The sequence below is a fragment of the Myotis lucifugus genome, unplaced genomic scaffold, assembly GCF_000147115.1.
Source record: "Myotis lucifugus unplaced genomic scaffold, Myoluc2.0 scaffold_9, whole genome shotgun sequence".
NCBI lineage: Eukaryota > Metazoa > Chordata > Mammalia > Chiroptera > Vespertilionidae > Myotis > Myotis lucifugus.
The window spans coordinates 12,025,942-12,050,133 of record NW_005871057.1 but is presented as its reverse complement, the minus strand read 5'-3'; the positions used below and the strand labels follow the sequence as shown (position 1 = coordinate 12,050,133).

Below are 24,192 nucleotides of genomic sequence, written 5' to 3'. Positions count from 1 at the left end.
CTCTCTCTCTCTCTCTCTCTCTCTTTCTCTCTCTCTCTCTCCTCTCCCTCTCCTCTCTCTCTTCTGTATCTTGCATCCAGGGGCCAGAAGGGAGCAGTAGAGACTATGAAGAATAGAGGTGGCAGCATTTTGATCTGGGCAGTAGAAGTTTTGATATATTCAGATTAGGACATTTTCAGTGGCATATTTAGGGCCATAAGACAAATGTATTGGGATTAATTATTTCTGGTTAGAAAGAACTATTGGCAGTGTTTACAGTTCTTCACTCTGAGGATATTCTTGCTATCCCCTATTTCCAGAGCTGCTTGCATTGATGCTGAGTTCTTCTGCAGGTGATGGGGTTTGCATTCCCATTTTAGAATCTTACCAGTTTACCTTTGCGAAGAAGAAACACCATGGATGTTAATATACCAAAGGTCTTCCAACTCTTGGTCAGGAGATATAGATGTCATTTAAGGGGAGTGTTGTGTGGAAACCACCAAAGGTTTCTCTTCCAGCTTTGCTGATTCAGTGTTTCCTTTGAAGAAGTTTTCTGTAGTTCTTCTTTGATACATAGACTAAGAATACCAGTATTCGTCAGAGTATTTGTCACAGTTATAAGAAAGGGGGCTTTAATGTGATCTAGAGATGTCAATTACTTTTCCAGAATAAATATTTTAAGTTGTAATAGGTCTTACATAGAAATAATCTAATTCTGTTCTCAGCCCTGTCTGTACATTATAATCACCTGGGTAGTTCATAAGCATTCAGATGTCCTATTCTCATCTCCAGAGAATTCATTTACATTGGTCTAGGATAAGGTCTTTCAATCACCCCATATGATTTTGTATGATAGCCAGGGTTTAGAGCCACTAACTACAGAGTAAAAACATTCAGCTCCATGCAGATTCCGTCCTGGCTGGCGCTTGTTCCCACACTGCCACGACTGCCTCAGCTGCACTCTTGCATGCAGGGTTGAGTCCTTATGCATCTCTCCCACGTGAATCTTTTCATTCTCCACTCTTCAGCTTCACAATCCATTTCTACTTCCTTTGGCCTGATTCACAGATAAATGATTCACTTTCAGCTTTATTGAATGTCTGTATGATTTTTTTATCTTCAGTTTTGAAGAGCTGGCTGGCTTTTACGTATGAAAGTGGTTAAAAGCAGGCACAGCACACTTGCAAAACACGAACAGTGAATCTGTGGGCCAGTACCAAGTAACACAAACATGTTCTGATTCACTTTATTTACAGATGACTGGACTTCTAACTCAGCTGCAGTGTTACTAACTATCTTTACTGAACTATAATTAGAAATAAATTAAAATGAAATTATGTTTAGATGGTAGATAAATGGAGTCTATTGTTAAAGGTGTTGATAATATTTTTAACAGCTTTAGCATGTGGAAATGTGAAAATGTATGTAAAGTATCTGGTAAAATGCTTGACTCATAGTAGGCATTCAAGAAATAGCAGAATATATTACCAGCATCACTGTTATTTTTAACTTGTCATGATCTGTAGTATCAAATATGAAAGCAAAAGCTATAAATAATGACAGTTTTAAGAATTGGTTACCTTCAAAGGATAATAGGGCACTAATTCATTATCTTGAAACTTGCTGCTGAAATAACCAAGCATTTCCCCAGCCTTTCCCCTATGAACTCTACCACTGCATAACCAAATAGTAGATGAGGGAAATGCCTCTTATTTATAAATTATCCTAACTAATATATTTTTCTCTTTTTTTAAAATATATTTTATTGATTTTACAGAGAGGAAGGGAGAGAGATAGAGAGTTAGAAACATCGATGAAAGAGAAACATCGATCAGCTGCCTCCTGCACACCTCCTACTGGGGATGTCCCCGCAACCAAGGTACATGCCCTTGACCAGAATCGAACCTGGGACCTTTCAGTCTGCAGGCTGATGCTCTATCCACTGAGCCAAACCGGTTACAGCAACTAATATATTTTTAAAGATGGAATTAGAATATCATCATTTACAACTCCCAAGAATTAAAGAGCTCTCAGCATTGAGTAGTTACTAACATTATGAAAAGAGAAACAACCAAACCTTAGTAATGTGCCTTCTAATGAAAGAACAGACCACCACTTATAGTCTTACCAAAGGATCTAGCCTAAGTCTTATCAGCCTTTGAGTCCAACTGCCAAATGACTGAAGATAAGGAGGGTAGAAGAGCAGACTGTGCTGGACCTGGGTGTTCCATTCCTAAAGTCCAGACTGGTGGGAACTCTGCCTTCACATGGCCTGAGCCTGACAGAAAACAACTTGTAAAGAAAAGGAGGGGAAGGGATAGCAGCCTATTCTATATAATAAAAGGCTAATATGCAAATTGTCCCCTCGACCAGGAGTTAGACCAGTTCAACCAGGGGGTGGGGCCAGCTGGCCAACCACCCTCGGTCCCTCCCCCCAGCCAGCCCCGCCCCCAACCCCCCCTCCTGAGGTCAAGGGCAGGGCCCCCGATCGGTCCCTCCACCCCGATCGGGGTGGGCTGGCCGGACCCCACCTGTGCACGAATTCATACACCAGGCCTCTAGTTGATTAATAAAAGATGAAATGCATATCAACTCTTGAAAATGGGTAGGACAAAATTAAAGTGTCTAGGGATATACACCCAAAAGATAAAATGATAAAGAAATAAGAGAAAGTAATACTGTAATGGTCAGGATAGTAACTGTTAAGAGGGTAGGCAGGAGTGGTGATTCTGACAGACACCTGGAAAGGCACCTGGGTGGCTGGCAGAGTTCTAGTGCTGGACCTGGGTGCTGGTTAGAAGAGTGTTTTTCTCATGAGAATTCATTGTAACACGTGCTTTATGCGGCTTTCTGAATCTGTTTTATCCTGTATAATAAAAGGCCAATATGCAAATTGACCAAACGGCCGAAGGACTGGTCGCTATGAGGTGCACTGACCACCAGGGGGCAGATGCTCAATGCAGGAGCTGCCCCCTGGTGGTCAGTGCGCTCCCACGGGGGAGCGCCGCTCAGCCAGAAGCCCTGAGCCGGGCTCACGGCTGGCGCAGCAGTGGTGGCAGGAGCCTCTCCATCCTCCGCAGCAGCACTAAGGATGTCGAACTGATGGCTTAGGCCTACTCCCCAATCCCCATGGGGAGCGGGCCTAAGCCGTCAGTCAGACATCCCCCAAGGGCTCCCAGACTGCGAGAGTGCACAGGCTGGGCTGAGGGACCCCACCCCCACCCCCAAGTGCACAAATTTCGTGCACTGGGCCTCTAGTTTTATAATAAAAGTTGTTTTAAAAGATGTAAAAGACTGAAGATGAAGTCAATATCACAAAAAATTAGATTTCCCAAATTTAAGAGTAGTCATTGTGTGTGTGTGTGTGTGTGTAGTCATATACTTATTTATTAGCTGAAGGGGTTAGACTAGCTAAGATTCATCATTTCCTGTATGCCAGGCACTAGCTGAGGCATTTTTGATGCATCATTTCATTCAGTCTTCCTAACAACCCTTTGAAGTGCTATTATCATCTTTGGGGCATGAGAACTAGAGGCAATCATTATGGTTTTTTCAAAGTAAACTAGGTAGCCAGCTGTCTAAGGTGGTATAGATACGATCTATCATTGACTGTGATAGAATGACCAATGATGGCATTAAAAGTAGCACCTGGGCTAGGCATGTGACATTGTACCCCCACCCCACTCCCTATACCACTTAGATCTCCACATGTGGCCTCTTTCCTGGCATCGATGCTTTGGAAGATCTTTTCTGTTTTTCCTCATATGCATCAGTTTTTGTTTTTTTCTTCAAACTGCTTGACAGTGCTTTGCCCTGGAGTAGAGCCAGAGGCAGAGCAAGTTCTGGGGCCCATTTTTGAGCCAACTTCCTGGCGAAAGGGTAGGCATTCTAGTTCTAAAAGAATCTCCTCTGCAGAGATTATCATCATTGTCCTCATCATCATTGATTATTTTGTCCTTTTTGCAGACTGTTTCAATCTTGGAGCAGCGATTGACTTTGACAGAGGATAAACTGAAAGACTGCCTTGAAAATCAGCAAAGGCTTTGCAACGCCATGCAACAAAAAATGTAAATAGAAAAGTGTGAGCAGAGGCACGTTGAATGAGCACATGTGTACATACACAGGAAGGCAGTACAGGAGTCTCCATGGGACACAACCATGCGCTAATCATCATGGCATTTCTTACAAGAGTGAGCAACAGAAGAAAAGGCATAATAAGTGATGAACTTAAATTCACAAATCAATGTCAAGGACTGTTTCAAATCATTACCGTTTATGATTGCAGTAATAAAGCGATATTCGTTCAAGTGGCTCTGTATTTTCCCCATATTATTCTAAATGTCAGTTTTCATTTGTAGTCTAAACCCCACCAGAAAAGTAACCAAATCTTTGGGTTGCATTGTTAAATCATTTCAGATTAACCATGTTCATGCAATTCCTTAAAGCAATTAATGTATTTTTTTAGTGAGCACTTTTAGGGTGAAATAACTCACCTCTAAAATAGCATCCTATATATTCAAAGAAAACATTTATCCTTTCTTACCAATACCTTGAAAAGATGACCGTATAAATATTTCCAAAATACAGAATTTCCACAGCAAGAGTACACTTATTTTAATTAGCAACAGTACATGTATGACATAGGTCAGTGGGCTTTCATTTAATGTATGTTTTATATTGTTTGTCTTTGACCAACCTGAAAGAAAATGAAGTTAAAAATATGTGGTGAAGCACACATCTTTCTTTCATAGCTGAATGCAGTGAATGATTTGAATTGTATTTTAACTTGTAATCCCAGTTTACAAAGATTATGTTACTGTGATTTCATTCAGCTCAAAAGCCAGAATGATGCAGCAGCAATACTTACAGATATACACCATGTATGTTCACATGCTTCAGAAATGTTGCTTAGTATGATTTTGGCAGCTGAATAATAGGTACTTTAAAAAATACATTCACATCATCACAGTTAAATGAATTGTGATTTGAAACTAAATGAAAATGAGCCAGGTGTGCTAAAAGATCTTGGTTACAAGTTAAGAATTTTGTTTTAGCTTAAGCAAAATAAGAGATTAAATTGGAAAAAAAGCAACATGAATTTTAGCTTGCTTTTCTGTTAACCTATATCAAGGACAAAGAAGGTGTGAGAAGATGGTCTGTAGGCAACATGGGGAAAATGCTCTGTATGTGTTGGAAAACAAGAAAAAGTGAAGTCCTATTTATGTAGGAGTCTGTCTATATGTAGAAATTTTTCTCAAAGCAACTTCAGTTGTATCAGTGAGGTGGTTTTTTATTATCTCATGTTTTAAGTGCCTTTTTATATCATATATAAACTTCTAGACATTTTCAAGAGTCTATAGACTAAGTGGCAAGTATTTTTATAAACTCATTGAGAAGACTAAGAAATGAAATGTCATACTGGCTTTGTTCACTCTTTTTTATGCTTCAAACAATAAAGACATTTTACCCATAAAAAATGTTGTTCCTTTCTTTTTTTTTTTTAATGATTGAAACCTGGAAATATTAAACTTGTTATTATCTGGCTGATTCCATTTTAATGGAAAACCTGTCAAAATGGTTTCCTGGGCCGCATCCCCAGACTTGATGATTCAGTAGGTCGCTGGGGCCAATAACGTGCATCTCTAAGAAGCTCACGGGTGAGGCAGATGTTTGTTGGCCTGAAGCCCACACTTTAGAAACCACTGATCTAGCTATAGCCACTGCTTACAGCATGATGCTGCCACACATTTCACAGTCATCACAGGCCTTTATGAGTAAAATGCCTTGAAACTTTTTCAAGAGAGTCATTTAATTGCCCCCCCCACCCCATTTTTTAAGCTTTTGCAGATTCTCCTTGGTGTTTACCGGATTCCAGCCTCTCATCTTTTCTGACTTGTATATTCAGCTGCCTGATGAACATCTCCACTTAGAAGATTAGTAGGCATCTCTAAATATGTCCAAAACTAAACTCTGCTGCCCACAGTCCCGCCTCCCCCACCAGCCAGTTCCTCTCTAGTCGTCCCATCTCAGTAAGTGGCAACCCCCCTTCCCGGTGCTCAGGCTGAAGACCTGGAAGTGAGTCATCCTCGACTCTTCTCTCACACCCCACGTTCCACTCCTTCAGCCCATCTTGTCAGAACAGATGAAAACCCGACCACATCTCACCACCTACATCACCCACCATCACCTCTTACCTGGATGACTGCAGTTCCCTTCCAGCTGGTCTCCCTCCTGTCACCTTGTACAGCTGGCCAGAGTGGTTCTTGAAAACCCGAGTTAAAATCGTGGCTCTTTGCCCCCAAATCCTTCAGGTCTTCCCATCATAATAGCCCAGGACGTCGTACGTGATGTGCTCCCTTTCCAGCTCCTCTTGGGCCTGCACCCCTCCCCCTTGAGTCACCCTCACTCCCTCACTGACCTCTGGCCATAGTGGCCTCTTCCATTTGAAGAAGCAAGTAAGCTCCCACCTGAGGGCATTTGTGCTTGCCATTTCCTCTTCCCGAACGCTCTGTTCTCCGGTATCCCTCACAACACTCCAGCCTGCTCACCGCGGCCGCTCACAGACTGCCTTTCCAGCAGGCTCTCCCAATGGCCCTGTGTGAAACAATAACCCTCCGTCCACTCCCTGCGGATCGGGTACAACAGATGCACATAGAACACAGTTCTGCCTCTCCCACTGCGATGTGACCTTCTCAAACAGCTGTCACCTAATGTCATCGTTAGATTCCCCACCTCACACCTTGCATCACCCATAGGAAAAGCTAAACAAATTGTTGCTTAAGTGAGGATTTTCATTTATTCAAGGGGCTTTAAAACATTGCTCTCCACTTCACTTAGAGCCAAAAGTAGTAAAAATTAGACTGAGTGAACTAGAGGAAGTGACATGTCTACGTTAGGTGCTTTAGATCTAAATTTAGATGTAAATTTTAGATGCTTGGTGTTGGGGGCTGAATGGGCATTGTTCTGGCCTGCTATTTGTTTTATAGATCTTGAGTGCAAATTCCAGCTTTGCTTTTCTGTGGTAGTGTGATTTTCAGGAAAGATACAAAGCAGAAATTAGGTGAAAACAATAATGTGAATTGTGTTTGTGAAATGATTAGCACAAGTTCAGTAAGAGTTAAGTACTCAATAAATGTAGCTGTTATTACTATTAATCATTTTTGTTTTACTGGACTGCATTTCTAAATAATATGATTTCAACTATAACTATGGAAAAGGTACAAAGACTAATATTAAATGGTGTGGACAAAAAACGGGGGGACTCTGTGCAAAGTGACCTCATAGAATGATCTGTTGATAAATTACTAACTGCACAGGTTTTGGTGGATAGTCATAGGCATATAACTTCTTTATTAAAAAGCTTGTCTTTGCCCAGCCAGTGTTGCTCAGTGGTTGAGCGTCAACCCAGGAACCAAAGTGGTCACCGGTTCGATTCCTGGTCAGGTCACATGCCCAGGTTGTGGCCTCAATCCCCAGTAAGAGGGCATGCAGGAGGCAGCCAATCAATGATTCTCTCTCATCATTGCTCTCTCCGTCTCCCTTCCTCTCTCTCTAAAAATCAATAAAAAATATATTAAAGTGCACTTTCTTTTAACCTTATTTTTAAAAAAAGAAAACACCTTGTCTTTGCCTTAAGCAAGCCCTGTCCATTGTTTCTGTGCATCTAGGTTAAAACACCTTTGAAATGGCCCCTTTCAGACCTTCCTTCTTATAATCCAATCCTGGTCTTGCTTTCTCCCACCCTCATGCAATCCGCCTTACATTCCCTCTTTAATTTCAAATTTTGCATGAAGGAAACTGCAAAACTTATTCTCCAGAGCATTTGAGATCTTGCTCTCTTGCATGTCATCAGCTTTGACTCAAACTCATAAAAATGCTCTACAAGTTTAGAAATTCTTACATCGACAGTGGTAACAAATGAAAGCATGGTACTTAATCCAAAGTTAGTATTTTATTTTTAAAAGTTCCACAACAATAATAAATCTATTAGGAGATTGGGCTTTCATACACAGAAAACTGAAAGGTTCAGGCCAAATGCTGGCCATTGAATGACTCCAGAGGAACTCAACCTGAGAATAAATTTGCTATAATTATATATATAAAAGGCTAACATGCTAAGTGTCCGACCGTCCAACTGGTCGCTATGATGCGCACTGACCACCAAGGGGCAGATGCTCAACGCAGGAGCTGCCAAGTTGCAGTGACTTGGCAGCAGCAGTTCTCAGGTGACGCACCCCAGAAGCAGAAAGGAGGGAGCCCGATTCCTTGCAGAGTCACGTGATTCCACCTTTGGCCGTGGGTTATGTTGCTGGGGCACTGTCAGCCCCAAATCTGGTTTACTGCACACTTACATTTGCATTCCACACCCTGTACCACAGCAACTTTGCAGAGTGCCCTCTAGCACTCCGGGACCCTTTGGGGGATGTTGGAGAGCCGGTTTTGGCCTGATCCCCGCAGGCCAGGCCAAGGGACCTCACCTGCTGGAGGGACCCCACTCACTCCACAGACGCCAGGGAGGGACCGTGGGAGGTTGGCTCCAGGGCATGTCTGGCCCATCTTGCCCAGTCCTTCTAATTAATTTCCTTTCAATGTGCATGAATCCATGCACTGGGTCACTAGTCCTAAATAAAGATAAGGCAAAAACAGGAAGTAGAAGGGCCTGGAATGTGAACCAGCTTACGACCCCTACCATCCTGGCCCTTTGGCCACTTGGAGAACAGGTATTATTATTATTACTGCCTTTTCTCTAAAGACAAGGCAGTCCAGATCCTCACTTAACTCTTCATTCATATTTAGAGCAAACTTGGGAGTTTATTATTCCCAAGATAAATTCTATATATCTAAAAGAATTGGGAGATAAACCATCTATCCCTGGGTAGCTGAGAAAAAAATTACTCTAATATTCAGAAGTATTGACAAATAATCATGCTCAATTCAATAGCAAATTTAATTATTAAAACAGATGGGTCTATCTTAGTATTCACATGGAATTATACCATCAGTACACTATATGCTTCATTTCCCCTTATGGCTTACTCAATGTTTTGCCTTAGCAAGTTACGAGATTTCAACGTCATGCACCAGAGGATTTATGAATGTACATTGAATCTAGGAACACAGTGTGATTGCCAGGTTGTCCTCTATAAGCCCTAACTGTGACTCAGCCAGGTACACAATGGCAGCCTGGGTTTAGAAAAATAGGTCGATGTTTTGCCAAGAGGCAGAGGTTAATGGGGGTGAGGAGGGTGTGCACAGCTCCTTTTTTCTTTGCGGAATACTACATCCGTTGCATTTTCTTTTGGGTTAAATCTGAAACTTGTTCCTATTAAAAAATAAAGACTCTGATTTAAGATTTTGTTCATATTAAAGTAGATTTCACAACAAAAGCAGTAGGAGAAATAGCTTGATCAGCTAAAACTTCTAAAGGTATAAAGCAAAAAGTGCATGAATAGAAAAAAATGACAGAAATACAACACATAATTAGGAATATCAACAGTTTCTAAGTAGAATTTAGTTAATCCATGTGATATAAAATTACACAAAATTAATAAGACAGATTTAATATGTATAAAGAACAACATGGTGCCCTGGCCAGGGGGCTCAGTCGGTTGGAGCATCACCCCATACACCAAAAGTTAGCAGGTTTGATTCCCAGTCAGGGAATACATACCCAGGTTATAGGTTCGATCCTGATCGGGACACACATGGGAGGCAACCGATCAATGTTTCTTTTCTCTCTCTCTCTCTCATTAGTTAAAAAAAAAAACATATCCTTGTGTGAGGATTGAAAAAAAACCACACCCACGTGGTAATATGAGTAAATATGCTTTTTTTTTTGCCCAAGTATATTACAAACAAAAATTTTCCATGTTCTGGACCACACAATATAAGTAAGTCATAAGTCTATCCTCCATATATCCAGAAAATGAAATGCTCAATAACATAGAAAATATGGGAAAGAAAACTTAAGATCCACTAAATAATATTTGGGTCAGAGACAAACCCCCAAAAGGTTGTGATTTTTAAATACAAATAGAAATGCAATGTGTCAAATTAAATGGAATACAGCTAAAACAGTGAAAGTGTGGCCAAGCATCTTCCTAAAAGTGTAAAGTGTGGTCATAATAAGTGAAAGCAAAATATAACAAAGTTAAAATAAGAAATATGAAAAACAGTATCTCTTTGAAACTTTTAAAGCTAAAATTGAACCAAGAAACTTGTTTTACTTCAAGAGTAATTAATAAAAACATGGTTCACTTAGAATTCAGCCATTCGGGTGAGCATTGAACATTTTAAAAGTAAATCTCAACCGCAAATCAGAATGTAAACATTTCAGAAACAAATCTAGTAGAAATGCGACTTATGTTCCTGTTTATTTCAAGATTTTTTTAGTGGTTCTGGAGGAGTACCTACTAAGTAGGACTTTGACCTCGCCCTGTGTGGACAGGAGATGCAGAAGTCAGGTGAGCACTGGTGCAGCTGCTTTGACACAAACCCTTTCCCTCTGCTGCCATGCCCTCATCCTTCTGCGGACTCCCGGTGCGGAACAGTCTGTCCTAGTCCGCGGACAGGGAACGCTTCACTCTCATCTCAGTCTTTGTACAGCTCTGTCATTAAGAACATGTATCATCGGCATTGTTCTTGGCCCCTGTTCGTTCCAGTGACTCAAAACCATACAAAGAAAAAGGAAAAGAAAAAAAAAAGCATGTATCACTTTCTCATCCCTTTTGGATCACTGCTCTGCCTACTCAAGAAACCACCCTGTTTGCCCAGGTGCCCCTGGGGCTAGAAGGAAGGGAAGTGAGGCTGGAGCTCCCTGCTGGACAGGCCCTGGGCGCATCCCAGACAGAAGGGAGCTTCTCGCTGGGCCGACTTCAGGACACTTGTGCATCCCATAATTCTAATGAAACACTATCGCTACCTTAGGCTGTTTCCCCTGCTTAATCCCCAAAGGAAATCCCTTTGCTTTTCAGAGATAAAAGTTAGTAGAACAAAGAGAAAGTCAGGGGAAGCGCAGGGCCTTTTGCTATAGAATTTCACTGAAGCCGGTCCAAGCCCGCAGGACGGAACCCGAGGGCTATACTGTTTATTCCTACACCTGGATTGAATATCAAGGTCTGTGAGGAGATGAATCATTTAGAAACCTGATGTTCTTGTAGGGACTGCTGCTTTTTCAGAACTCTTAATAACAGCTGTGTCAAAGGCAAAAATCACATAAAGAGTTCAAAGTTTTTAAATCCTCTTTCTGCACCACTTTCAGCGAGCGAGAGTCAGAATTGCCAAGAGCAAAGGCCACGGTGCCGGGCGATTTGATCACTCTCTGAGAAGGAGAGAGCAAGGACGTAACATTCAGGGCAGAAGGCAATAAACTGCTCAAGGTGAACACCTTGTTCTTGCTCAAGGGAACACCTGTCTAAGACTTTCATCATTTTCACCTTCATTTTCACCTTCATTTTCACCTTAAACTGAGTGATGAAGGCAAAAGACGCAGGACTTGATTTTGAAGCAGATGGGATCATGAAAAATACAAGGAGCTGTGTCTTCAGTGGGTCCAGACTTAGTTGTTTCCAACACAGTACATGCTTATTTAAGCTCAGCTCAGACCTGGGACATTTGGAACTATAGACAGGAAGTAATTATACTGTCAATGTAAAAACCCAGAGATGATAAAATTCTGGACTGTATTCATCATTAATATAAGCATTTGATGTTTCAACTGTAATAGCCCAATTGCTGTAGAGCCAAAATGTCTTATGAGCAGCTCTTCTTTAAAATGTTATTAATTTTTAAAATCTTTATTGATGAGAGTATTACAGATGTTTCCCTTTTTCCCCCCATTGCTCCCCTTCACCCAGTTCCCGCCCGCCCTAGGCCGTTATTACCCTACTAGAGGCCTGGTACACGGATTCCTGCACCGGTGGGGTCCCTCAGCCTGGCCTTCGCCCTCTCGAAATTCGGGACCCCTCAGGGGATGTCGGAGAGCTAGTTTCAGTCCAATCCCTGCAGACCAGGCTGAGGGACCCCACCAGTGCAGGAATCCGTGCACCAGGCCTCAGTATGCATATTAAGATCTTTGGTTAATCTCTTTCCACCCTCCCCCTTCCCCCTTCCCTCTGAGATTCATCAGTCTATTCCATGTTTCCATGCTTGTGGTTTCCGCTCCTGCATTGAGTGTCTGCTCCCTGGTGGTCAGTGTATGTCATAGCTACTGGCCGGTTGGCCGGTCGCTTAGGCTTTTATATATATAGATTGTCTGTGTCCATAGGTAATGCATATATACAAATAAGATCTTTGGTTAATCTCTTCCCGCCTCCCCCTCCCTCCTTCCCTCTGAGATTCCTCACTCTGTTCCATGTGTCTATGCCTCTGGTTCTATATTATTCATTAGATTCCTTGTTCATTTATTTTAATTTTTAGATTCAATTATTGATAGATATGTATTTATTGTCATTTCATTGTTCATATTTTTTATCTTTTTTTTTCTTCCTTTTTCTTAAAGAAGAGCCTTTAACATTTCTAGTAATACTAGTTTGGTGGTGATGAATTCCTTTAGCTTTTTCTTGTCTGTAAAGCTCTTTATTGACCTTCAATTCTAAATGATAGCTTTGTTGGATAGAGTAATCTTGGTTATAGATCCTTGCTTTTCATCACTTTGAATATTCCTTGCCACTCCCTTCTGGCCTGCAAAGTTTCTGTTGAGAAATTAACTGACAGTCATATGGGTGCTCCTTTATAGGTAACTAACTGCTTTTCTCTTGCTGCTTTTAAGATTCTCTCTTTGTCTTTAACCCTTGGCATTTTAATTATGATGTATCTTGGTGTGGCCTCTTTGGATTCCTTCCTGGACTTGTAAGTCTATTTCTTTCACCAGATAGGGGAAGTTTTCTGTCATTATTTCTAGATAGGGGAAGTTTTCTGTCATTATTTCTTCAAATAGGTTTTCAATTTGCTCCCTCTCTTCTCTTTCTGTCATCCCCCCATGATGTGAATGTTGGTAGCCTTGAGATGTCCCAGAGGCTCCTTATACTATCTTCATATTTTTTTCTTTTTGCTCTTCTAATTGGGTGTTTTTTTTTGCTTCCTCATATTTCAAATCACAGATTTGATTCTCAGTGTCCTCTACTGTTGATTCCCTGTAAATTATTCTTCATGTCAGTTAGTGTGTGCTTTATTTCTGACTGGTCCTTTTTCATGTCTTTGATGTCCTCACTAAGTTCCTGGAAATTCTCACTAAGTTCCTTGAAGCTCTCGTTAAGTTCCTTGAGCATCCTTATAATCATGGTTTTGAACTCTGTATCTAATGGTTTGCTTGCTTCCATTTCATTTAGTTCTTTTTCTGGAGATTTCTTCAGTTCTTTCATTTGTGACATTTTTCTTTGTCTCCACATTTTTGCTGCTTCCCTGTGTTTGTTTCTATGTGTTAGAGCAGCTATGTCTTCTGGAATTGGTAGAGTGGCCTGGGGAAGTAGGTGTCCTGTAGGGCCCAGTGGCTCAGCCTCCCTGCAGAGGCTGACTGGCAGACCCTGAGCAATGGATGAACAGATTGCTCTGACACATGTTTCTGTGAAAGAGAGGGCTAAGGGACTGTTTTACTTCAGAAGTAAAACGCAGTCCTGTTCGCCTGCCTCCGTAGGCTTTTATGGTTACAACAACTTGAACTAAAATTAACCTCTAGATACAATCAGCAGGGGACATATTTGGAAAAGTCAAGGTAGGGGTCTGCTTGTCTTGGTGGCTGTGACCTGCTATGTCCAATCATTATCTGAACAGTATGGCTTTGTGTGTCTCAAAGGCACAGTTCTCATAATTTTGTAGTCTTGGAAATGATAGAACTAAGGAAAACACACCTCTTTATTTATTTTTATTGATTTTAGAGATAGGAAGAGAGAGAGAGAGAGAGAGAGAGAGAGAGAGAGAGAGAAACATCCATCGGCTGCCTCCTGCACTAGCCCTGACTGGAAATTGAACCACCACCTTCTGATTTATGGGCCTCTTCAACCAGCTGAGCGACACCAGCCAGAGCACCTCTTGATTGTGAGGAAATGGAGATATAGTGATAGATTAGTGTCAGGACCTGGGCCATAAGAACAGTCTCATCACTCATAAGTCAGCTCTCTACTATTTTGTGCTGCCTCCTTTCATTTACATTATATCTCAAAATGGTAAATCTATTTCAAAAACCATACAGCCTTAATCATATGTTAAATGAAAAAAAAAAGGATGACACTATGTACAATATGACGAAACTGTTAAAATAGTGCATTGAGAAAGGACTTTGGGTAGTGGCCCTAAGGAATTATTTTTCTATGTTCCAAACTTTCTTTAATGTGTTAACTTTTGTAGTAAAATAAAACCCTATTTTTAAACACATTGAAGCAGACGCTTTGCTTGGTCATGACAATCCCAGTTTTCTTTGCCAGAAACTCACTTCCTCGCTTCCTTTGTAGCTCAGGTTGGCCATGTGCCTGCATCCTGACTAATGAGACGGAAGGGGAAGTCTCCTGGTGGCTCAAGATATTAGACTTTCAGTCTTGAACATAGTTTTATGAAAATGCCAAGCAAAATTCTGAAGGCAGAAGTACAGATTCTAACCTTGAGTGGAAAAAAACATACAAAAACATAGACCTTGCACCTGGTTTTAAATACCTCATTAAATAATATTTTATAGTCTTACACACTACTAGGTTTTCTCTTACTTGACTCCAAAAAAATGGCTGCATGTAAGAACATTTACATGTTCTTTCAGTTAATCAACTTAATTTATACGTTCTTTCAGATAATCATGTTCTTTCAGATAATCAACTTCAGAACATTTACATGTTCTTTCAGATAATCAAGTTGAGTTTAGTTTTCTTTCTTTCTTTTCCCAATAGTACCAAGTAAATTGAAATGAAAGCTAATACTTTTGATTATTTAATCCAATGAAGGGGTAGTCAGGAGATCAATAGAAGACTCCACACTTCTACCTTCAAGATAGTCATCCACTTTAGTTCATTTTCACACATTTGTTCTAATAATTCTTGGGTTCCCTGGGGCTGATCAGGCAGGGAAATCTTTATTCTAATCATTCAAAAAATGGAAAGAAATGTGTGTTTCATTTCATAAAAGTGTTCTGTTTGTGCTGAAGATGCAGAGCACATGATTAGCATAGGTTGCCATTTCATCTACTTCACTTGTGATGCTGATCGTTGGGTGTGAGAAGGTGGGACTGAGAGATTTAGGGAGAGGAGTTGGGCACGAGAGGGAAACAGAGAAGCGGAAGAGACTGGAAGCCATTTCATAATAATGAGGTAAATGTTTAGAGATCTTTACTCTGGAGAAAAGAGACTTGGAACACGTGAGAACTCAGTTTAATTTTTGTGGGTTCAATGATTAGAGAGATTCGTTTGGTTTATTTCAAGCAATGCAGAAATTTTTGGAAGAATATATGTAAAAATAAAAAAGGCAAGAATCTTGCCCAGCTGGAGTGGCTCAGTTGGTTGAGCATTGTCCTGTGCACCTAAAGGTTGCTGGTTCAATTCCCAGTCAGGGCACACAGCTGGGTTGTGGGTTCAATCCCCGGCACATGCGAAGACAAATGATTGGTTTCTTTCTGACATTGATGTTTTTCTCTCTTTCCCTCTCCCTCTCCCTCTCCCCCTTTCTCTCCCTTTCTCTCCCTTCCTCTTTCTAAGCATGTCCTTGGGTAAAGATTTTTTTTTTTTAAGGTAAGAATCTCAATTACAATGCCAGGAAGAGCTCACAGTTAAATTTATTGGAAAGGAGACGAATCATGGTCTAGCTGGGCCCATCTGAGTCTAGAACTTAATTTAGAGCAGAAAACCATTAAAATTATTGAGAATGTCATCAGAAATAGGTGGCCTGGTTGCTATCTCATAACCCCAGCAGTGGGTCTCAATCCTGGTGCTTCATCTAACATTACTTGGCTATTTTGATTTTGTCTCTACTTAGCAAATGTTACTAACGGACCTGGCCCCATTTTTCTAGTCCAAATATTGATTGAAAGAACCTCATTGATGCATTTAATTATCATCATCCCTAGCAGGACAGACATTTGCGCTAGGCCCACTCACAAGACACAGATCAGTCCACAGGTTGACCAGGATGGTGGAGTCCTAAGGCCACTTAGGTACAAGGAAATACATTGCTTCCCTCAGCTGGGAACGGTGGGCATGGCGGGTTCACCCCCTCAACCATAAGATTCCTCCATAGGGAATAGCTGACTCTGGGTATTTAAAAGTCTGCCACAGAGAAGTTCTGGACCTTTTTTATATTGTTCCAGGAGGTAGAAGAAGGTTTAAGAAATAATAGAAGGGTAGACTTGAACCAGACCTAATGAAAACTTTCAGCAATTAGTACTATCTGAAGTCAAAAATGGTCCTCCTTTAGAAGTAGAGGGTAGCTCATTCCTACGAATGTTTTAGGGGAGGCTCCATTACCAGTTGGCCAGCATTTGTAGCTTAGAATAGAGGATAGAGTCTTTAAGGTCATCCCCTACCCTAAGACTCCATGATCCTGTGGTTTATATCTGCTGAGTGGGTAAGTGTCGAAGTTGTTCTGGGTCTAAGATGGCCTGGAGGGGAATTTGGGCTTCAAGAAACTCTCAGAATTGTCAGGCTCTGACTCTCCCCTGAGGCAGATATTTGAAAGCAGGCTTTAAAGAGTCACTTGTGCGCCAAAGTGACCCCCCAAAAAACGTCAAGCTCATTTCTCTTCTCAGGTTGATTTAAGAGAGTAGCACTTGATGGTGAGGAGAAAGATTCTCAGCTCTTGTCACTATTTTGAGATGAGGCATCAAAGACTCACATTGAAAATGTGTGTGTGTGTGTGTGTGTGTGTGTGTCTGTGTCTGTGTGTGTGTGAGATGCACTTTATCACATAGTAATTTATCAAATGAATTAGGCAGTAACCTAATGGCTGCTGACTTGGGCAGAGCAACAAGCGAGTAGCTGTAGAGGGTAACTCCTCACATTGATTTTCAGGAATTTCTTGGGGTTTTTTCTGGGGCAGTGTTTAGGAGAAGGAAGAAGGGAAGGAAGGAGAGAGGTAACTCCTAATTGGACACCTGCCCTGGGACAAGTGCCAGGCACTTCCCGAGGCATGCAGCTGTGAGCAGGCCTGAGCCTTAGAATCTCTCTCTCATCGCCTTTGGGTGAGAACTGGGTGTGCCTACGACATTTCCCGGGCTAAGAGGGAATCTCCATCCTGTATGATTTCTGTTCATTGTTTGAACTAAAGCTCCAGTGTTAAGCCAGCATTGGAGTCTTCTTCGTGGCGGCCTGGCTGGCCCATGCAAAGTCACTTACAAATACTTGCATTTGCCAATGCGCTTGGGGAATTACTGCAAGTGTAATGACGGCACCTTGTTCAGTTCTTAGCACTTGGCGAAGACCTGTCTTGAGAAGGATTTTACTTCAAAATTCTGAGGCAAAAGGTCGAGATTAAGGCTTAAAGAAAATAAACAACCTTTGGAATTCAAGATCCAGTGGAAGAACTGGAAGCAATCTGTGTTCGCTATGTTTTTCAGGAGTGCCTTGAATGTAGGTTTGCTCCTGGAGACCAGGACTTGCAGGAAATTGGGGTGGGGCTAAAGGAAAAGAAAAATCCAGTCGTGGAAAGCATGAGAATAAAAATAAAAAAAAGAAGAAGGTAACTCAATATACTGGTTTTCTCATCTGTCTCTCAGTTCTTGCCTGTGCCTCTGCCCCTGCCCTCTGCTCTCCACCTCAGAGGAGGGGACTGCGCTGAGGAGGCCCCTTCCTACCCAAGGACAGACCAGCCCCAGGTGAAGAACTGCCTGAGGAAACAGGGTCACCTGGGGGGCCTGGTGCGGAAAGACTTACCTGAGCCAGCGAAGGGCTTTCGGTCTCTGCTGATTGGAATTCCACATTGTGGAAGACATTGCCCTCAACATCCATGCCTTCCACCCCCTGCCCTTTGGGTAGCCACCATGGATGAGTGAGACCCTCCCAGCTGGTCCACGCTCACAGGGCAACCCTGTTTCCCTGGACCTAGTGCCAGGCTCAGGGCAGCCTGAGCAAGATGGGCACAGCCGTTGTCTGCCTGGCTGTGAAGGGAGAAGCAGTAGACCCTGCTGCTGCTCACAGCATCGTGAACACTCCGAGGGAAGACACCTGCAGGGAAAGCTGAGACGTGCAAGAAGGCAGAGCTGTAAGGACAGCAAAGTACTTGAGGGCCACCTGCCCTTAGGTGTCTGTCCCCTTCAGTATCCTCAGTGATTCACACCACAGCCTCAGAGAGTAAGTGAACCCAGAGAAACATGGTGTCCCTGGGTGAGCCGGGATGGGAAAGCACCCCACGGCCAAAAATATTTGCAACATACGGAATTACACAAAATGCATCCATGTGTGAACGAATGCATGCTGCAAATGTCCAGAACCGAGTTGCTATATGATGCATTATAATGGACTCACTCAACCCAAGAACCAGATAGGGTTTTTACTTTTGTTTTTATTTGTTTTCAGAGACCACATTCGAGTTTATACACAGGGGTGGGGAACCTTTTATCTGCCAAGGGCCATTTGGATATTGATTGATTGATTTTTAATAGTTTTATTGATTTCAGAGAGGGAGAGAAAGATAGAAACATCAATGATGAGAGAGAATCATTGATCCGGCTGCCCCCTGCATGCTCCATACTGGGGACTGAGCCCACAACCCGGACATGTTCCCTGACCAGGAATCGAACGGTTGACCTCTTGGTTCATAGGTTGACACTCAACCACTGAGCCACGCCAGCCAGGCCCATTTGAATATTTATAATATCATTTGCGGGCCACACAAAATTACCACCCTAAAAGTTAGCCTGCTATATTTGGTCAAACATTTAATTAACTCATCCCTAATGCATTCATTGGTGGGGCCAGACCAAATGATTTTGCAGGTCTGATACGGCCTTGGGCCGGATGTTTCCCAGCCATGGAGAGGAACACAGCTTTGCTGAGTCATTATCTAATATTTTACACCGTAGTGTGTGAAGTAGCAAGAGAGAGGAGACAGTGGGTGCTGGACTTGGAATGGGAGAGAAACAAGTGCAAGAAGCAGACCTACCCAAGACTTCCTGGAACTGAGAGGACCTGTTAGAAGGGCTATGTGAGTACTATAATCCCTCTGGAGCTTCTAAGAGACCCTCCCCTATATTATAATTCAGCACATCTGCAGGATCCCAGGCAAATTATATACAGTTACATATATAAGATAGAGACTACATATCATATATAAAAATACATACAGATATTTGTAATTTGTTTTGGGGTGATAGTGAACATTCTTATTTTTTTAAAAATATGTTTTATTGATTTTTTACAGAGAGGAAGGGAGAGGGATAGAGAGTTAGAAACATCGATGAGAGAGAAACATCGATCAGCTGCCTCCTGCACACCCACTACTGGGGATGTGCCCACAAGCAAGGTACATGCCCTTGACTGGAATCGAACCTGGGCCCCTTCAGTCCGAAGGCCCACGCTCTATCCACAGAGCCAAACCGATTAGGGCTGAACATTTTTTTAAAAAATATATTTTATTGATTTTTTTTACAGAGAGGAAGGGAGAGGAATAGAGAGTTAGAAACATCGATGAGAGAGAAACATCGATCAGCTGCCTCCTGCACACCTCCCACTGGGGATGTGCCCGGAACCAAGGTACATGCCCTTGACTGGAATTGATCCCGGGACCTTTCAGTCCGCAGACCCACGCTCTATCCACTGAGCCAACCCAGTCACGCTGAACATTCTTATTTTAATGACTCTTGCTTTAAGGTAGTCCTTAATATTTATTTCTCTTTTTTTAACTTTTATTTTAAAACTAGAGGCCCGGTGCATGAATTTGTGCACAGGTGGGATCCGGCTGGCCTGCCCAGATCAGGGTGATCCAGATGGGCTGTCCAGGGGGAGGGGCCATGGGAGGTTGGCTGGCCTTCCCCATCCCAATCAAGGTTGGGGGGAGGGGGCCGATTGGGGGCTGGCCCAGCTGCGGGAGGCCTGGAGAAGACCCACTGAGCTGGACCTGAGCTTGGGCCCCAGGCTTCTCAGGGAGGACAGCCTCAGCAAGGAAACAGAAGCCACCAGAAGGCTCTGCAAACAGGCCCTGAGCTCCCTTTGGCCAGGCGAACTCAGAGCTGGTGTCTCTGTGTGTACATTAGACACAGCCCGAAACTCGCCCTTGTCTGTTGGTCAAATCCATTGCATTGAAAAACTTGTTCCCCTTCTTCTCTTTGACCCTTACAGCAAATACGGCCAATAGGAAGACATGGGCCCCAGTGGCAGAGCCAGGCCAAACAATCACCTGGAATTTAGGCCTAAGACAACTGGGTAGCAATCTCCACAGAACAGAACACACTGTTTTAGAGTCTTAATTCTCCCTTAAATGTGCCCAGCTGCTCCTCTTTAGCCGGGATAGACTGAACTGAGGAACCAAAGACCGAGTTTCCTTTGAGGTGGGATCCACCGGCAGCAGGCTGGTGGCAAGACCCCTCACAGGCGGCTGCCTTCCCGCAAGCTCGGTGTGCTCTGAGCAGTGCCAGGTCCTGAGCTGCTAGTCAGGCAGCAGGTCCACAGAGTTTCTCTCCACTGCCTTCCTGGTCTCCCGACCAGTACCCTCCTGCCCCGTGTCCCGACAGACGGCTGGCTGTCGCTAGAGCTGGGACTCAGAGAGCAAAGGAACTGGCCGGCGCCAAGAGGGACCCTCAGGTGGCCAGGCCGCGCCCCCGACCCTGCTTCTCAGCCTTGCTCCTGTGGATCAGGCCAAAGCCCAGCTGCTCGAGACTGGCACCAGGTGGGGAGGGTCGCAGCGGGGAGAGGGATGCCCTGACCGCCAGCCTTGGTGACGATCATCTCAGTGCCCAGCTGATTGAATTCGTCCCACAGAGCCTCCATCTCAAGCCGCTCCTCACGCTGGCCACCTTCGCGTTCTTCTTTACCGTTGCCTTGGCAGCGGCTGCACAACTGGCCCGAGGCCCTCGGGCTCGGCAGCAGCACTGGTGATGGCCCCTGTGGCGGGAGCGTCATAGCCACCGGTCGTTGAGCTTTTATTACATAGATAATTTCAAACTTACAGAAAGTTTAAAGAATAATATAAAGAACTGCCATATAGCTCTGGCTGGTGCTCAGTGGTTAGAGCACCATCCTGTGGACCCAAGGGTCTCAGGTTGCATTCCCGATCAAGGGCACATATCTAGGTTGCAGATTTGATTCCCAACTCTGGTTGGGGCACATGTGGGAAGCAACCAATTGATGTGTCTCTTACATTAATGTTTCTCTCTTTCTACCCCCCTCCTCCCTCCCTTCCATTCTCTAAAAATCAATGAAAAAATCTAGTGAGTATTAACAACAACAAGAAAACCTGCCATATACTTTTACCCAGGTTCCCTGATTGTTAATATTTTGCCACTTTTGATATATATCTTTTTATTTCCATCTCTCGTCTATTTTCCTGAAACCACTGAAATTACAGACATAATGCCCCAGTCCCACTGGAAATATTAGTGTGTATTTATTAAAAGACAAGGACATCCCTAGCCAGTTTGGCTCAGCAGATAGAACGTTGCCCTGAGGACTGAAGGGTCCTGGGTTCGATTCCAGTCAGGGGCATGTACCTCGGTTGCAGGCTCTATCCCCAACATTGGTCAGGGCGAGTGCAGGAGGCAACCAATAGATGACACATCATTGTTTCTCTCTGTCTCTCCCCCTCCCTTCCACTCTTTAAAAAAATCAATGGAAAAATATCCTTGGGTGAGGATTAACAACAATAACAACAAAAAAGGACATTCTCCTACAGAACCACAGTTCAGGCATCAAAAGCAGGAAGTTGACATTTATACAGTATCACCATGTAATTTTACCTATTGGAAAGAAAAAAAAATTTTTTCCTTCTGTTTCTGGATCCAACCTAGGATAAAGCGTCTCACCTACTTTTGATGTCTCTTTAGTCTCTTTCAACCTGGAATGATTCTTCAATCTTCCCTGTCTTTCATGACCTCAATATTTTTGAGGATTTCACACCAGTTATTTTGTAGAATCTCCCTCATTTTGGGTCTGTATGATACTTCCTTATGATTTGTTGATGTATTCTGCCGGGAATATCAGGGCAATGTTGCTGTGTTCCTCTCAGCCTGTCATATGAAAGGTCACACACTGTCAATCCATCCCATTCTTGTGATGTTCATTTCGATCTCTGGGCAGAGTCAGGCAAATGTACTAAAAATCATGACCTTGAGGTTGAATGCCACCACTCCAGGTATGAAGGTGCCTTTGCTTCATTCAGCCCTGCACAGGAAAATGGAAAAAGAACAAGGACACAAAGAAAAGCTCAAGAAAGTTTACTACCAAGGGCAACTGGATTTTCTCTGTTTAATAATATCTTTGATTATGAATGAGAGAAAAGCATGGTTTTTCTTTTTCTCCCTTCTAACAGAAAAGTGTGTGTAATGGTTGACACATTCAGGAAGTATCAAGTTTGCTGTTACACAGATTCCAAGACGTGTTCATGCAATATCAAACCAGGAGATTATGCTAGGTCATGTCTCTATTGCTTACTCATTCATTCATGTGCATGAATCGATTTTAACCTCCGGAATTATCCAATGTAATCCAAACATTAATAGCGCATAAGTTGCAAATGGGTCAGAGAAACACCAACTTGGGGCTGGAAATTCAAATTCTGGAGCAGCCGATTGAAAGTTAACAGCACATTGTGGAAATAAGGCAGGTGGTCTTTTAAAGAATATTCAGAATCCCTTGGGCCAGGAGGTGTGGAGGGAAGGGGAGATGCCAGAATGCCTATAGAGCAGAGTTTGGGGCAATAATCTGGTTAAAAGAGGGATGGCAGAGGTTGTCTTAAAGCTATGTCATAGGTAGCACAGTTTTTAAACTTAAAGTATAGACATCAGATCAATGAAAGTAATAAAATTCTCTAAATATGCTTTTGCACTCACCTAATATACTACTGAGACAACATCCATTATACCTACCAAAGAATATGATTATTTTTATTTGTAGCAAATAGCCTAACCCAATCTGGCCAACAGATGGTTGTGAGGCTCTTCCTAGTAAATTTTCGTAGTTTCTTCTAACGGGTCGGTGGACATTATTTGTTCCAAACCAGTTGCTGTATCACAATCCAAGCAAGTGTGAGAACAAATTGGCCAGTACATATGCACACATTTTACAGACAGGAGTGTCATGCTTTGCACAGCTCCCTCTCTGCTCCTATGTTGTCAAATGGCATCCTAAAGGAAAGACATAGTTCAAGGTGGACTTGCTGGCATACTCCCAGCAGGACTGTGCAGGTGACATTTGAGTTGGATCAGGCAAGAGCATCCTTGGAGTGGAGGGACCCAGGGCTAAGAGGCCCCAGACCTGAGTGGATGTGGGCCACTGGGCTTTGCCCATGCAAGGTCAATGGCTCCTGCCTCACCACTGCTAACTCACAATTTCACCATAAACATTGTTTCCAACATTTATGCTAATTAGCTTCTCTCAAGTGTTGATACACGTAAGTGTACTCTGTATACTAAGTAATCAACCGTAAGATGTAGATTTCGATTCAGACCCTTCATATCAGGGGTCCTCAAACTACGGCCCGTGGGCCACATGCAAATACAAATATTGCATTTGTTCCCGTTTTGTTTTTTTACTTCAAAATAAGATATGTGCAGTGTGCATAGGAATTTGTTCATAGTTTTTTTTTAAACTATAGTCCAGCCCTCCAATGGTCTGAGGGACAGTGAACTGGCCCCCTGTTTAAAAAGTTTGAGGACCCCTGCTTCATATGCTAATTAGAGTTACTGCTCTCACACACAAACTCCTTATACTAAAGTAGTTTAAAAATAAATTTATTTTTAAATTTATTTTTAAATTTATTTTTAGTTGGGGTAGTTTTAGTGGTAATAGTGTGGATGGTGGAGATTTTAGGTAGGGATGTAGCCATGCTGTGGTGTTAGCAGGGTTTGCTTTATATTTAAGGACATTCAGAGGAGGCTGAGGCAGCACAGAAAGCGGGCTGCAGGGCACCTTGAAAATCACAGTAAAAACCCAGAGGTGCCACACAGTACAAAACAGTGAGCAGGTTCTTTTTATTTTTTTAAAATCCTCACCCAAGGATATGTTTACTGACTTTGAGAGACAGAGACAGAGAGAGAGAGAGATATGAGAGAGAAACATGGATTGGTTGCCTCATGTATGTGCCTCGACTGGG

At 42.7% G+C, this 24,192-nt stretch overlaps 1 protein-coding gene across 4 annotated transcripts in view; it reads left to right on the top strand.

The window, feature by feature from the left end:
- The window catches only part of POC1B (POC1 centriolar protein B), a 95,134-nt gene extending 89,678 nt beyond the window's left edge, over window positions 1-5,456 (top strand). For all 4 annotated transcript variants that reach the window (XM_023749787.1, XM_023749789.1, XM_014451482.2 and 1 more), the window contains one exon: window positions 3,946-5,456. In XM_023749787.1, coding sequence (XP_023605555.1) covers window positions 3,946-4,050 — 105 coding nt within the window. In that variant the 3' untranslated portion in view covers window positions 4,051-5,456. The remainder of the gene's footprint in view (window positions 1-3,945) is intronic.
- Window positions 5,457-24,192: the final 18,736 nt, after the last annotated feature.